At 43.3% G+C, this 15975-nt stretch overlaps 1 protein-coding gene across 3 annotated transcripts in view; it reads left to right on the top strand.

The window, feature by feature from the left end:
- Positions 1-15975, top strand: part of LOC119177844 (rifampicin phosphotransferase) — a 185969-nt gene that overhangs the window by 70674 nt on the left and 99320 nt on the right. For all 3 annotated transcript variants that reach the window (XR_012893905.1, XM_037429032.2, XM_075887408.1), the window contains 11 exons: positions 809-915; positions 1462-1500; positions 1910-2025; positions 2100-2170; positions 2247-2311; positions 3820-3967; positions 5525-5642; positions 7453-7553; positions 9920-9991; positions 10073-10179; positions 11389-11461. Coding sequence is in view for 2 of the 3 variants with exons in the window: in XM_037429032.2 (XP_037284929.2) it covers positions 809-915; positions 1462-1500; positions 1910-2025; positions 2100-2170; positions 2247-2311; positions 3820-3967; positions 5525-5642; positions 7453-7553; positions 9920-9991; positions 10073-10179; positions 11389-11461 (1017 nt within the window). In the remaining variant the exon portion in view is untranslated. The remainder of the gene's footprint in view (positions 1-808; positions 916-1461; positions 1501-1909; positions 2026-2099; positions 2171-2246; positions 2312-3819; positions 3968-5524; positions 5643-7452; positions 7554-9919; positions 9992-10072; positions 10180-11388; positions 11462-15975) is intronic.

Below are 15975 nucleotides of genomic sequence, written 5' to 3'. Positions count from 1 at the left end.
CCACTGTTAGCAATCTTCACTGCAGTCAAAATAATATCGATTCATACCTAACGTGCACGTCACGAATGACATGCACGTTATGAAGGAAACAAGTGGCAATTTGAAGGTCTCGTTTTTATTAAGAAATAATATTGATGACTACCAACAGACAATAACACAGCCCTTTTCTTGACATTATTGTTTGCCCGTTCTCTATATTACTATGCACGTTATCAGCGTGGCACGAAAGTTTTGCGATAAAACTAGCCAGCACCGAGTTTTCAAAAAAGGGAACGCAAACAGGCCAGTTGGCGATCATTGTTTTGGGACAAAGAAATGTACGGCGTTCCTCGTCATCACAGCTTTGTTTTAGCATGTAAGACCTTCGCAATTTTTCAGAAATCAGGCTACTATGTAGGCGCCACAGAGTGAGTATGCCAGGTGAGGTCCAAGCCTTTCTTCGGAAATTTTTTCGCCATAGCATTGAGGGCCAATTAAGTAATAAAGTAATAAAGTTCAACCGTCCATCCATCCATAGAGAGCGACAGATACGCATATAAATGGGATGCCTCCCCCCTCCTCTTCTTCAAAAAAACATTCCGGCTACGCCTCTGAGGTGCACGAATATATAAGTTGCGATTTTGTAGCTTGTTTCAGTGGATACATGAAGAACAAATTCCTCCGGGTGTGTACCCCAGGCCGTGTGAGATTGGGTGAATGTGAAATACTTAACTCCTTGCTAATTAACTGCTCTCAGTTATGTTTTTTCATAGTTTGTAATGATGCGTTTCATGCGTATTCAGCGCAGTAAATAACCGTTTGTGTTCAGTTTTCAGTACCACGTGGATTCATCGTAACGACCAAGTCATACGAACTTTTTTCTACCAAGGAAGAACTTGCTAAGCTGGTCCAGCAGATTGAGGTTGCAAGAAACCAGTGAGTTTTTTTCGCCATGGCGAACGAATCAGTGTCTCAAAAAAAATAGGCAAATATAATTTTGTTTGAAAGGTCATATCCAGCGGGATGTGCGTTTTTCTGCTAGAATTTCTTGGTTACTTTGTGCTCATGGAGGAATGGTTTTATGATTTATAATATTATGGCGAAAAGAAATTATAACCTTTCTTGCGTCCAAGTTCCAACTTGCACAGTTTCAACAAACTTTCAGTGGTGTCATGCATTTGTTAATTGTCAATTCTTACTAGTGTCATAACGTCGCACTATACACAAGGAATGCAAGGAATACCAATAAAAGTACACCTTGCATTCCTCATAATAACTGCGGGAGCAAAGAGATAACCCAAGTAAATTGTGGAGTCTTTACTTTTTGATAACTACGACGTTACTAGAAGTAAGCGTGTGGTTAGCAAAATGCGGCCAAAAGTGAAATGATCACGAAAAACTAAAGAAGAGCCATATAACCATACTTAGTAATTCGACTGGTGTTGGTTGCGACCGCCCTATATATTTAAAAATCTTTTCCAGAGAAGATGGGCAAACAGCGCTGAAAGGAGCGTGCTCCAGGTAAGTATTACATACTTTTTAGACACTATAAAGCGTCTGTTTGGACAGGATGGTGATGTGAATATTTCATAGAAGAGGATTAAATTATCAGCAGCGATGACAGATCGATTGAGGAAAACACTTGCACGTGCGCAGACGTGCGCATGCACCGCACTAAATTGCTCTCACTCGCACACACACTCACTCACCAGAGAAAAACCATACGTTTTGAAGTCTACAGGCAATCATTATGTCAATGTGTACGTACATTTGACCTAAAATGTCTTTCCAAATTGGAGGATATGTTGGACGAAAAACGCTGCAGCCATAAACTGATAAAGTAAATGTTACCTTGGCGGGAGGCAGCAGAATTGTTTTGGTTGTCATCCCTTCATTTTTTCATTGTTCGCACCATCTTCATTTTGCGCAGGGTTGTGGATGCTATCGAAGCAATGAAGATACCAACAGAAATAGCCGAAGAAATTTTCCATCGCGTCTCAACCTTTCCTAACTACACGGCATTTGCTGTCCGTTCTTCAGCTGTAGGTAAGGTTTTGAACGTACAGGAACATATAAAATGTATCCATATTCATGCATTTAAAGGCGCGCTTCCAATACAGGTGAAGACTCGGAGGACATGTCAGCCGCCGGTCAAATGACAACACTGCTTGGTGTGCGAGGCCGCGAAAACGTAATAACGCTGATCTTTTTTAAACGTCAGCTACTTTGACTTGCAACAATCTTACATCTGTAATTTTACTTTGAAGGTCGTTCGCGCTGTAGTGAAATGCTGGGCATCGCAGTACAGCTTCACAAACGTGAACTACAAAAGGTGAGCTTTAGTTACGAGCTGTGAGGCAAAGAAACAGTTCCTTTATGTTCTGTTATTCATACAAATGTTTAATTTGCTGATTGGACAGGTTTTTATTAGGCACAGTAGTGCAACAAGCACCTGATTAGAAAGCAATGTTTCATAGCAAAAAAAAAAAACTGGCTTCGGTTTCGGAGTGAAGTACTTGATAATGTTCAAAGTACCAATAATTCCTTAGGCGTACAGTTTGTATCAAGAGGCTTTTAATTATTAGGGCACGAATGTAGAAACATTATAGTCAAGATTGTGATTTTATAGGTGCTCACATGCGCACATATGCGTACATCAGCGGTTCCTACATGATTTCAGCAACCAGGCCGGACTCTTGAAATCTAATCTAAGAAGCGGGAAGATAGGGATAGTGAAGATGAGTTCGGGGGTGGACTCCCTCAAGCCCCGCATTCCCTATGACGTAATAAAGAAATAAAGATCAAATCAAACCTAGGTTGGAGCGTAGGGGGGGGGGGTGAGATGTTATGATTGCAGTTCTGCAGAATGACTAAAATTTTGATCAAGTGTTTCTGTTTTACCGTGATGTATGAACACATAGTGGTCGCATGAGGTACTTTAGAATAAAAAATGCTTGAAGCCAGTTTTATCTCTATGCCTCCTCCACTTCAAACAAGGCGTTATAATGGCAACAGGCAAAAAATAATTCGAATACCATTCAAAATGTTATAATAGTTTGTTCATTGAAAACCGCGGGCTTCAAGCGGGCTACGGATAAGGTGTCTGAGAACCGTGATCTGAACGAAGATTTCACGAATTTTTCAAGAACGCCGGGAATCAACATTTAATGTTGGTCAAATGCAAGAGCATCTCTGCATGTTAAAATGGAAATTTAGTGCGAAATCTTCTATTAAGTTCAAGATTCGCTCACATGCCTGGGAAGATTTGGTTGGGTGAATCAAGTTTAACGTATGACGCCGTTGTCTCAAACTCACAGGGTTGTGGCCATATATCTCACATATGGATCATTTCTCAAGATAATTTGGAGTTAGGGTTCTGGTAAGATATTGATACTGATCTCTAGAATAACTCTATAATGGACGCCAAAAAGCTTCTCCAGTCTCCGTGGCTCGCCCGAACAACGCGCTATAGTCGCAATAGGGTAGTAACTAATGCGAAAACTACTTAAAACATCACATATACTTTATTCATATTGAAATCGCGGACTGCAAACGAAACGACTGGAGGCTGCATGCAGAACGGCATGTAAGGCGTTCGGCTTAGTTACTTTTCATTACTAAGCTATTGCTCTGTGCTATTGAACTCCGAGAAGAGCAACACTATCTTTAAATAGGACAGAAAGAAAAGGCGAACTTACTTAGTGTGACCTAATTTGTAACTCTGTAAAGCCTATCGTTTAAACCACGACGTGTGACTGCTTCAACCACTGCATCTATTCTACCAGCAGCACGCATGTTTGTGAGCATTGTTCCACAGCTGCTTCAGGTGGCATCACGCAGGCAATACGGACAGCCTCTGGACATGCCGATGGCAGTGGTGGTGCAAGAACTCGTGGACGCAACCGCGGCAGGTGTCATGTTCACGTGCGATCCGCTCACCGGGAGCCCATCGTACATCACCGTGACTGCCAACTACGGAATCGGAGAAGTAAAGAGATCATCACAATTTGTGTTTTCTGTCTTTTTACACAATTTTATATCGTAATTATTATCTTTCTTAAAAGTTGGAATTGATCACGTGATGACTGACATCACTAATTTCGTGTCAGTGCTAGAATGACGATTGGTGCGTATGTAGTGGAAGCAGCGAGTATGGCATGTTGTTAATGTCAGTTGAAGGTGGGGTACACTTGCAATTTTATTGTCTGGCAAAATTTTCACACCACCAGCCCTCACAATGATGTGTGACATTTGGCAACTGAATAACGTTAATGAAAGTCCGATAACGTATAAACATGGAGACACGAAGATGTTCGAGTCGTACATTTTCAGAGTGAGTCGAACCGAGAAAGTCAGACTGGTCATATGTTCATTGAACGCGAGGCACAGCTGTGTTCAGCCCTTTTCAAAATGTATCTCATAAAAATTAGCTACAGGCGGACCTCGATGAACCAGGCCCTAGTTAATGAATTAAAATTATTCCAATCTTATGTTGTTGAAATTCAGAGTAAGTACACTGTGATCACATGTCGTGAAAGAAGCGTAAAAACAACAATAAATAGCGACATTCTTGCCAAGTCCCATCTGTTACAGTCGACATAGATTATGTTTTAAGGTGGCGCATTAGAAAGATTATGTTTTAAGGTGGCGCATTAGAATAGATTTCAGTTGGGTACTTCTCAGCGTGCGTGGCGCAAGCCTATTCCTAAGTTTTGCGTGCACATTCGACAGGTCTATGCTTGTAACAACGTTGGTACAATGACTCATCAGATCCCCCTCTATTACTTTCGTCCTCTGCTGTTTGTCCTTTTCCTGTTGAGACATGATGAAGCAGCAAGCAGGATACCCCCTTTTCCAAGCGTACCTCCCCAGCCTTTTCTTTATAAAAGTTTACCTTCTTATTATTGCGACGGCGAAACATGGACCTTTTCAACTGGATTTCGCCGCAATGTCGGTGTCGCTTTTGCCGTCACCATCCTGTAAGGTAAAAAGCCCAACTTCATATCATGCCCCAGCACATAGTGTGTTCTACATGCGGTAAGCGCGTGCGAGCGGGGCGATGAACGAGGCTGAAGCAATGATGAAACGAGCCAGTCATCTCTCGGAGGGCGCATGTGATAAGGTTCACCGCGCGTTGAGCGGCCGTCGAATGCCAAAGCAGAGAACAAACGTCCCGTCCGTCTTTAACAAGTATGAAGGGACATGTCCTGCTGAAGCAGCAGCTGTGAACTTTGGTTCTGAGGCTACGGTCGCGACCGCTGATGCGCGCAATCTTGACAGACATCCGCGCTGGGCTCGTATGCGCTTCTACATGCGTTGCCTTCAAAGTGAAGAGACGGCGTGAAAATAACACGACTCCATGCAGCAGTCGAATGGTCTGAGACCAGAGTTTTCATGAGTTAAGTGATATTGGATCCACAAGAGTTAGCTGTCAGCATGACTGTGTGTAACATTACCATTTGTTGCTATCGCATTATTGGCTTCTCCCTTGCGGGAAAACTGTAATTTTTTATTGTTGATATGCAATACTCTTGAAATTGTGCAGTCTGTCGTATCAGCATCAGCAGACCCGGACACCTTCATTCTTAGAAAAACGGGAGATAAAATTGCTACCATCGAGTCAAGGCAAATAGGTCATAAGTCCGTCTTCACAGCTGTTTCCGGTGAGTACAAATACTGATATAGTTAAGGATTCATTCTAAATAACAAGTAGGTGCTAAAACACTGCTCGACACTTCTATCACAGTTCTATAAATTAATGTCTCTAAAAAGTAGCAACATTTGTTCTTGTGTAGCCAGGGTCGCTTCCACTAAGACCTTCGTGCCATGTGCCAAAGTCTAACGCTATCATGCTTCATTTCTAGGAAAAAAACTTGTTACAGTCTCCACAAGTGTTTTATATCATTCAACCCCTCTTGAAGTTGTCCCATCTTTCAAATCAGTGGGGGCGCACTTCTAAAAAATTATGCTGTGGGACGACCACGGTAACCACACTCTCTTAAAAGCATTCCGCATCGCTGGACTGCTTATGCGGCACATAACCCTAGTGCCTCAAAAATTAAAATTAATGTTGTATCACTCTCTATTTCACTCCTACTTAAACTACTGTGTACTCATATGGGCCACAACCACTTTATCAGATCTACAAAGAATATCAGTTGTGCAAAACGGCTACTAAGAGCAGCCTATAGACTGCCTTGTGGGCGTACAAGAAATATATTGGTGCAGTATGACAACCTGATTATCTTTAAATTATACCACTACACACTGCTACGAAGATGTAAAGTAGTTTAAAAAATACACCAGGGCAGCTTACGCTGTCTCACCTCTTTGAGATTATTTCAGTGTCACTACGCACACCACCACCAAACACACTGGATCATATCGCCTACCCACACCAACTAGGGACCACTACCAGTTACCACCCATACTCAATTAGCTCACTGATGAACATATTCGTTTTCCGGAAACCAATAACTTTGAATACGCAAAATTTCAGCCCAGAGAAATTGATAACGGCTCATCTTCACCCACATTACCCCACAGCAGTTGACAGTCCATATTTTTTTCTCTTTTAATCACGAAATATATGTGTGCGTAGTTACGTACAGATATTTTTGTGCATGCTCGCGCGTTTTTGTGTATAAAGAGTTATTGATGCATCTGTATGATTGAAGAGCGAGTGGTGATGCTGTGCGCATGTTTTTGTTTTTTATGTTTTGCTTTACTCACGTTACTTTAAATCCCTGTAATCACTCTATTGTGCACATGTATGGACCTGTTTGTGTGTGTGAGCGTGCGTGAGTGTGCTCCGTTGCATGGGAATGGGAACTCCGTCGTACAAATTGTCTCACCCCCCCCCCCCCATTTCATCTTTATTTCTTGTACTGATGGTAAAATAAAAAAAATATTATCATTATAATCCCGTTCATCACGTTATTTCTTTAAAAACTCACTTAGCTGCACTACATAAAGTGTGTTTGGAAGCCCTTCTCTGATTTTCGATCGCAACACTTTGCCATAAGAGCTTGAATTACATTGAGAACGCTTAATAGAATGTAAGCTAAAATGCCCAGAAATCAAGGCAAAAAGAACATTCCCTTGCTGCCTTTATAAACGTTTTCGCTTTTTGAAAATATCAAAGTGGCAAACGACTGATGTTGCAAAGAGCTCGCATGCTCTCATTGAACCTGACCGTCTGTCTGCCCTAATTAACGAGTCCCTTCATTTACATTATTCAGTTACTGTTACACGCGATTCTCTGGCAATGTTACCATGTCTAATGCTAAAGAGCAGTTGTGAAGGGAGGAAACCAACATCCCAATTCTCTTGTTTCTGATGATTTTCAGGCACATTTCTTGAAACATTTCATAGGTGTTTATGCGAAACCCCACCTTAGAGGGACCCGGTCTACATCCTGGTATTCTGCATGTTCAGAACGACTATTTTTGACATCCGCACAATCTATTACAGAGAGTGGCGACGTGGCTACAGTGCCACTGAGTTCGGAGAAGGCCCAGAGCTTGTGCATGAACGACAAAGACATCGAGGAACTGGCAGTTATTGGCATGCAGGTATGTCATGGTTTAACGAGGCCGCTTTCGTACATCACTTGCACCCAGTTCGCAACGTAGTTTATTACGTACTGTACACTCCGAAAATGGTTTTAATGGCCTAGAGATAGTGCACAGAATTCAGTCCTTTGAAGATGTTCGTTTTAAGTATCAGCGCGAAGATTCCTTTCTTGAAAGGTTATACATGTCAATTGCCCTTCAGATAGACGCAGAACTTTGGGGATTGGCGTAAAGCTCTACGCGTCCGCTATCACATGCCTAGGTAATGGTCACACTTCGTTTAAATAGCGCGATTGTTATAGTGCTTGGCTACTCGCCCGCAGTTCACGGTCTGGATCCTGGCCGCGGCGGTCGTCTTTCGATGGAAGTCAATCGTTGAGGCCCGTGTTGCTTGTGGCGCTAGCGGCTGTTGATGAGCCTATGATGGTCGAAACTTTTGGAGCCCTCCAGTATGGTGTGCCTCATAACCACATTTTGGCTTTGACGCGTAAAATGACACATCTTACTACTACTACTACTACTACTACTACTACTATTACTACACAAAAATAACAACAATGAGAAAACAGGCTTCATACTGGTCCATATACAAAGGATATCGGCAGTAAATTGTCGCCTAGCCTGCACTGCCATTCAGTCGAATGCCCGGCTGCCTCGTCTTGTATGACCATCGTGCAAGAAGAACTGATTTCTCTTCGGTTTGGGCATTTTAGACTACGCAAGTTGGAAAACCAGCGTGTGGCTGAAAAACGCGGAATCCCAATGTCCCGATCTGTCATGAATAAATGAAGGAGCGAGGATGAGATAGCGCCTGTAGGTACGAAGTGAAGGCGGAAAAGGAACCGCTGTGTCATCCTTGAACTCGAACTGGTTTAGGGGCTGTTTAATGTGCAAAGGCATGTCTATGGACTGTGAGACTGCACCTATTGACCCCGCATTGCCTAGCTGTCAGCCGTACAACCCCTGTGCTCTCATCTCACATTGCTCGTTGCCTGAGTGCGCGGCGCCCCGTCACGGTAGTCTAGTGGCTAAGGTACTCGGCTGCTTACCCGCAGGTCGCGGGATCAAATCCCGGCTGTGCGGCTGCATTTCCGATAGAGGCGGAAATGTTGTAGGCCCGTGTGCTCAGTTTAGGGTGCACGTTAAAGAACCCCCGGAGGTCGAAATTTCCGGAGCCCTCCACTACGGCGTCTCTCATATTCATATGGTGGTTCTGGGACGTTAAACCCCACAAATCAATCAATCTGAGTGCGCGGCACTTGTTTTTTAAGCGCGAAGAGCAGCTAGTGGCGGGAGTGACGTGTATTTTTATGTAAGGGCTGATAGCCGAAAATTGACGACCAACTGGTTCTAAATGAATGCTTGTGCCTATTGAAACGGAGTCGGCCAGAGTGGAACGAGATGTGCGTCTCTTTTCTCGAATGAGTGGGTGGACAGTGGCCGGGACAGGGGAGACCCATGCACGTGTGAGCCATCTGACTAACTCGACAGTTGCGACGAAACGTCGAAGCAGGAGCGTTGACAGGCATCGCTAGGCCATCAAGAGATGGCGGTGAGGATGTAAGGGGGAGATAGTCTTAACGCCCGTACCGCTCGAGCATTTCGTGCAGATGCCAAACCAGCGAAGCGGAAACACGCGGCCCCGGTGTTTATCATGGGCTTTGATCTACTTAGGCGCCTTGTGTTGTAGCTTTTAATTTATCGATCACCATCTTTAGGAAATATTCACTTCATACATTGCATTTTGTGGTTTTAGCTTAAGGGATGTTAAACATAACTGAAAGATTTTTAGGGGTGGCGCTTTATGCCATGGTTGGTATGATCCCAAACTACATGCGCTAACGAAATCTAAAGAGAAGCTTTGCAGATGCACAGACTTCATGCAGGTTGCCGAAGAGTCTTTGCACTTGCACGCGGAATGATGAAAATTCTCAAAGGATGCTAAGCGCAATTTCCAAGTGTTTGGTGTGAAAGTGTCTCTAGCGCTTGCGTATGCTGGTTGAATAAACTTTCCTCAGACTGCAGGGCATGACGGGACGCATCCGGTCACCACATAGATGAGCCTACAAAGGCTTTTATCTTCGAAGTTCAGAGTCCTCTAAATGACCGTGGGAAAATATTACAATGTCATGCGTAACAGGCCTGAACAACACGTGTTGTTGTACAACAAGGAACGGAACGTGGTAGTTATTGAGTTGAGGTCACGGAGGACCTCGCATGCAGTCTCGAGGGAATGGACGTGGCAAACAGAAGAAGGCAAATGTTTTCACAAATACTTTCCTGTCATGAACTCACTCAGAACTCGCAGCTGTATAGTTGTCATGTTCGTACGAGGTTCAATAGTTCCTTGCCTATTTTTCACACAGATTGAGAAGACGCACACAATACCCCAGGACATCGAGTGGGCACTCAGCGATGGAAAGTTTTTCTTTTTGCAAGTAAGAAAACAGTATCTTGGTTCCCTGTATAGAGGCGAATTCGGGCAAGCAGTCTACGCTGACCTATGCTATTGTTTACAGTCTCGGCCCGTGACAACATTCCTCAGAGAGACGGACAACGAATTGATTCACGAATTTGACAACGGCTTGAAGTCAGCAAAAGAAATTCTCACAAAAGGGAACATGAGGTAGCCGTTCAAAATTTTCTGTATTATGCACGCTTTATGGTGACTTTTGAAGAGCGTCTTTGAATAAAGAGAATCGTCTCTATGGATTATTTCAAAGCTGCAATTACAAACAGATGTGAACACCGAATTCTGAGATTGCTCGATGATTGCTTCTCTGTCACAGTTGAGACCGCTTGGACACAGCAGTGTGTACGCCAAAACACCATGCCTGTTGCATTTAGTAGAATATATATGCGGATCCAACGAGTCGGACCTAATTTTTGGCAATTAACAGCTTTTCTTCCTCCTTTTTGCCGTGACCGTTCTCTGGGTTTCGCATTATAGATGATGCGGCATTCACGGGTGTGTGCTTGAAGACTACGCTTTAAAAATTAGTAGAGAGATGCTATGGAGACTGAAAAGATATCGTTCATTTGTGCTGTAATGCACTTACTGCACACGAGTGCAGTAAGTGCTTTACTGTACTTACTACAGCTGTGGAAAGCACTTACTCCACTTGTGTGGACCAACTCGCCCAATCGCTGTACTTGTCCTCACAACATTGCCCTGCAAACTTGTGCTCCATCGTTGTCGTCATTGTCAGCTTGTTTTAATATATATGTATTCTGCAGGGAGAAGTCTTGAATCAATTATCTTCAGTTTATGCTATCCTCTAGGAATTCGGGCTATGCTGTACCATCTAACGTTCCTCATTATTCGGTTGCTTTTCAAATCCCTCGGTAACCATTCTATTGCTGTTTTTACGCTCATGGTCAATAACACCAAATTGTCAAAATTTGTTGATGCCTCCCCTGCTTCGTCCCTCATAATCATATCTTGGTTCTGGGTCGTAAAACCCTGAAATGTATTATTGTAAGAAAAGCACAACGAATAAGCTCATACCAGTTTTACGCAACAGCGACCTGCAACGCTACTACCCACAGTAGCTCTATCATATGAAATAAAATTTCACAGCATTGCATACTGCAACTTTTTCAACATTGCATGGAAATATTTAAAATCATGGGGCTGCATACATGCTACTTATTATTGCAAAGTGCAGATAATAATATCTGAACATTGTTACACAGAACAATGAGAGGTTTGTCCCGTCTACTTGTCCCGCCTTTTGTGCCGGTGTACTTACTGTTTTGTCATTGTTATGCCTCAGTTATCATTGTTTTCAATGGGAGGCTTTTGGTACTTTGACGCTATTATTCTTTTTTTCAGCGAAGTGCTTCCGGGAGCGATGCCACCCCTCACTTTATCTTTCCTGCGTGCTGCGTTTGACATTTACTGTAGGGTACGTCTTCATGCAAGCTCTTTCTCATTATGTGCAGCTGTCGCATAAAGGAGCCAGGGAACAGCTCTTTTAGGAGACATAGAATGACACTACTAATATGACTAAATTGCTCCGCGAATCTGTGGCCGCAAAGTCTTTACCAATATGCCTAGTATAACTTATCAAGGGCAAATAATCACACTAAGATCAACCTAGGGAATACGATGACTGCGGCGAATGCAATTTTCTTGTCTCGGAAGTTTTGCGCCGATACCATCGTGACCTATAAATAACGTGACCTAAAATGAGCTGGACCCCCCAATTCATGCTTGTTCCACGGTTGCTTTTATTATACTGACGCGAATGTGACAAGCGGACTGCGAGAAGGGAATTTTCGCACCAAAAGCGGAGTGCGACAAGTAAATTTTCGAACCAAATCGAAGGTATATAGGATAAAAAAAAAACCCCGAATCGAATCCGTATACCATTCAAACATTCTTCGAATAGTTTTCGAATAATAAAAGAACCTGCTTCAAACAGTCCTACTATATACAACATTTCATTTTGAGCAAGTATTCACATTCAACAAAGAGTATCGCTGTTACGTGTAACCAACTCAAACATTCGCCATTATGAAAATGAAGGTAACCTCGTATATAGAAGTGACCAAACAGTCGCAATACTTTTTCACACTAGGCTTGAATAGGGCAGGACTACAGTAACGCAGCTGATACCTTGTCACCTGTTCTTAAATAAAAGAGTCATGAAAACTAAACAAGGTCGAACCGAAAGGAACGACTACTCATTACAATGTAATGCAAGAAATGAAGTTGTCCTCACAATATCGCCTTCGGACACAAAGCACGTAACCATCAGTGTTGATCGCTTTATCCGTATAAAGTTACGTCAATACAACAGTTGTGTCTGTTGTGACTTGTGAAGTCGAGTGTAGTGGCAGTGCCCGCATTCAATTGTTCCAACATGAAGACGGGAACGAGGCAACATGAAGACGGGAACGAGGATTGTAAAAAGAGGGTTTGCTAAAAAACTTGGCAGATCTCTAGTGGAGTGGGAATCGATGATATATTAAGCAGGGATGAGGAAGGCTGATATGTCACTTTAAAGCCAGCACAACGTCACGAGGCGGAAGTAAATAATGTTGTACACGATTTCCATGTCATGACTATGATGTTTGGACGTGTCAGTTACCTTTGTCATCCATTCACATTACCTGATACCAAATTTGGTATATGTGGAGCTAGAAAAATGGCTGCGAGCGTGCTATGAGCATAGCATGTAATCCAGTGTCACATGACATGATTTCCATTATTATCATGTTTGAACGTGTCATTTACTTTCGTCGCCTACTCGCGTCATGTAATACTAAATTTGGTATATTTTGAGCTAGCAAAATGACCCCGAGCGCGCTATGAGCGTAGCTTGTAGTCGTGTACTACATGACACGCACATCATGATTATCATGTTTTGACGCGGCATTTACATTCGTCGTCCATCAGGTCACGTAATACCACATTGCGTATATGTGTAACTAGTGAAACGGCCATGAGCACGCTATGGGAGAAGCATTTATTCATGTTTTACGTGACATGCATGCCATGGTTATCATGTTTGGACATGTCATTTATCTTCGTCACCTATTCACGTCACGCGATACAAAATTTGGTATATGTGGAGCTAGCGAAACAGCCGCGAGCGCATCATGAGCGTGGCATGGAGTCAGGTTGTTGCAAGACAAGCATCTCCTGATAATCATTTTTGCACGAGTCACATAGCTTCATCATCCATTCCCGTCCCACAATACCAAATTTGGTATATGTGAAGCTAGCGAAACGGCCGCGAGTGAACCATGAGTGTGGCATGAAGTCATGTTGTTACATGACAAGCATGTCATGATTTTCGTGTTAGCGTCTGTCACTTGTGTTCGCCATGCAGTGATGTCATACCACACCAGTTTTGGAACATGTCATGTGAACGAAACCCCTGCAAGAGCAGCAGGACTATGAAATAATAATCATGACATTCGTGACAAACATGTCATAATTTTCATGTTATGACTAGTCACTTATGCTCGTCATACAGTTAGCAAAGTCAGGTGCTAGGCAAGCTGTTTTTTCATGGCTGGAAAAAATTGCTCTCGATTGCTGCGGAAAACGAAGTGAGGGAGGAGACAAACTGTCCCCTTTTATTTTTGTCTCCTCCCTAACTTCATATTCCGCAGCGATTGTAGCGCAAACTTTTCCAGTCGTCATACAGTCATGTTCTGCGATACCAATTTTGATATCGGTAGCATTATTAAAACGGTCAGGAGAGCTAAAGGTTGCAGGCGGCTAGATATATAGATAGGCTTTAAGTCGCTGAAATTCGCTAAGAAATGCTTCGCATTTAAAAGGTCTTCGTTTGGGAATGGCTGTAGCTTATGAAGTCTCGTAAAAGCTTCGGTCGCATGCACATTGGTAATTTCGTGATTAAAACTCGAAAATAGACGTTTACCTTTGAAAAGCTTTATTGCTTCATGATTTTCCAGTTGGTGCTGATTTTGCGAAGTCTTTTCGAAAAATATTTGGTATTTCTGACAGATATTGTACAATCCCAGAGCAAAATCGAATATAATCTAATCGTGCATTAAACGTCATGCACACATCAACGCTTGCTGGCAGCGTTCAGCCGCCACGGCCTGCTCATCGACAATGTCAGTAGACATAGATTCTAAATGAATAAGCGAATGACATTGTCTGGTCCGGGACGTCAATTTGGTAACCAAGTGTTCTTTTTCTGTAATCTATACCGTATAGCGCAATAGCGCCCTCCCCGCCCCCTCTACCTTGAAAGAAAAAAATTAATATCAAACTGATTTTTCGCCGAGCGAGGGAGACAGAAACAGAGAAATAAAATTTATTTGCAACCTTCAAGAATGACGGGTAAGCAGCGACGTCTGCTCCCGTTGATCCCCCCAGCCATCGGCCACAATTTTCGGGACTCGGCAGTGGTCAGGGCGAGACCGATGATTTTGCGGTATTCTTCGGCGTCGTGACTGCGGAATAGGGCCGCAATAGCGCGAACGCACTCCCACAAAAGAGGCGACACGAACACACAGTCACTGGGTGTCCGTGTCTTCTCTCTTGGGGGTTCGCGCTGTTGCTTCATCGCTCTACTATTAACCATTTCACCTAAGGAGAAGTCTCAATGATTTTTCGGAGCCGGCCAGCTGTCCCAGCAGTAGCGTCCGGGAACGCTAGAGCGACGAAACTTGTAGAAAAGCCACGGCAGCAAAACACAGCAGTTCCGAATGAATCACTGAGGGATACTTTGCACTTTTCCAAATCATTTCATCTGGGAGAAGCTGGTACGACGGAGTCAGAAAGTAGGTGCACGTGATCGTCGCGGCGGTGTACGCACTTTCCCTACGAGTACTTGCACACTTGTTTGTGGCACTCGCGTGCTTGCTTGAAAGAGGTGTGTTCCGGCACGCAATCGGGCATTTCTCGTGCTATTTTCTTTATTATTCGTGCACCTATAGTAAAATTAAAAACAAGCGTTAAATAGCAAGTTACAAGATGCTTACTTGGAAGCTTTTCAAACTAATCTACTTTGTCATGAGAATTTCGTGCGTAGTTTCATCTTTAGGTCAATAATTACTAATGTAGCCTGATTAAGTGATTAAGCTTAAGAAGAAAAGTAGTGTGAGACGCTCCATGCCATAGCCAGCATCATGCACTCGGTCGCGTTGTCGTAAAGTGTGATTGAAAATTTTCAAACTGCGTATACAGAGCTTGCTGGAAGCAATTATGCGCGTGTTTCGAACTTCCTATGGCCATACTATGTCAGACACTACGTGGTCTTATTGTATCAGTAACGGGCGTGTCTTTTGTAATGGGTGACTGCCTATAAACCACAAAGCTGTTATTATGATCACATGTTTTTACGCCTGATGGCAACACACTCTTGCACCACGCATTACTGCGATATTACGTGTTTTATTTTGAGGCCTGTGTACAAGACGCGTGTGTTTGCAAAAATATGAACGTTATATATGCAAAGGATTTCGTAGTGAACTTTGGCGACTCTGACCATGAATGTCCATCTGTCTATCTATATATCTATCTAGCTGCTTACGACTTTTAGCTCTCCTGGCCAATAGGTGACCAGTAGAAGAGCGAGGGATTGTGGGATGCATCGTCTGCTACCGGCTTCCGGTTCGAGAAGAGTAGACGACGGTGAACCGCTTCGCCGCAAGCCTCAGATTATTCAGGATTCCGGCGCGCGGTCGCCCTTTTATCTTCATCCTGATAAACCATGATTGGTTGTTCAGCCGTTGGCTGCTCCAACTTGAGCGTGAAAGGCAAACGGCGTGTATCGGTTTTCATGGAACGAAGAAAGAAAAATGAGGTGGGCCGCGGCTGTCAAGAGAACCACAGAGAGAGGTAGCCTTTGAGGACGGAACTTTGAACCCAGAGTGTGCGAAAACCATTTTATCACAGGAACGTGTGTATTACACGCTAATAAAAATCTTACGC

The sequence above is a fragment of the Rhipicephalus microplus genome, chromosome 1 (assembly GCF_043290135.1).
Source record: "Rhipicephalus microplus isolate Deutch F79 chromosome 1, USDA_Rmic, whole genome shotgun sequence".
In the NCBI taxonomy this organism is placed as follows: domain Eukaryota; kingdom Metazoa; phylum Arthropoda; class Arachnida; order Ixodida; family Ixodidae; genus Rhipicephalus; species Rhipicephalus microplus.
The sequence above is the reverse complement of the archived record's forward strand: the minus strand, read 5'-3'. Positions and strand labels throughout refer to the sequence as shown.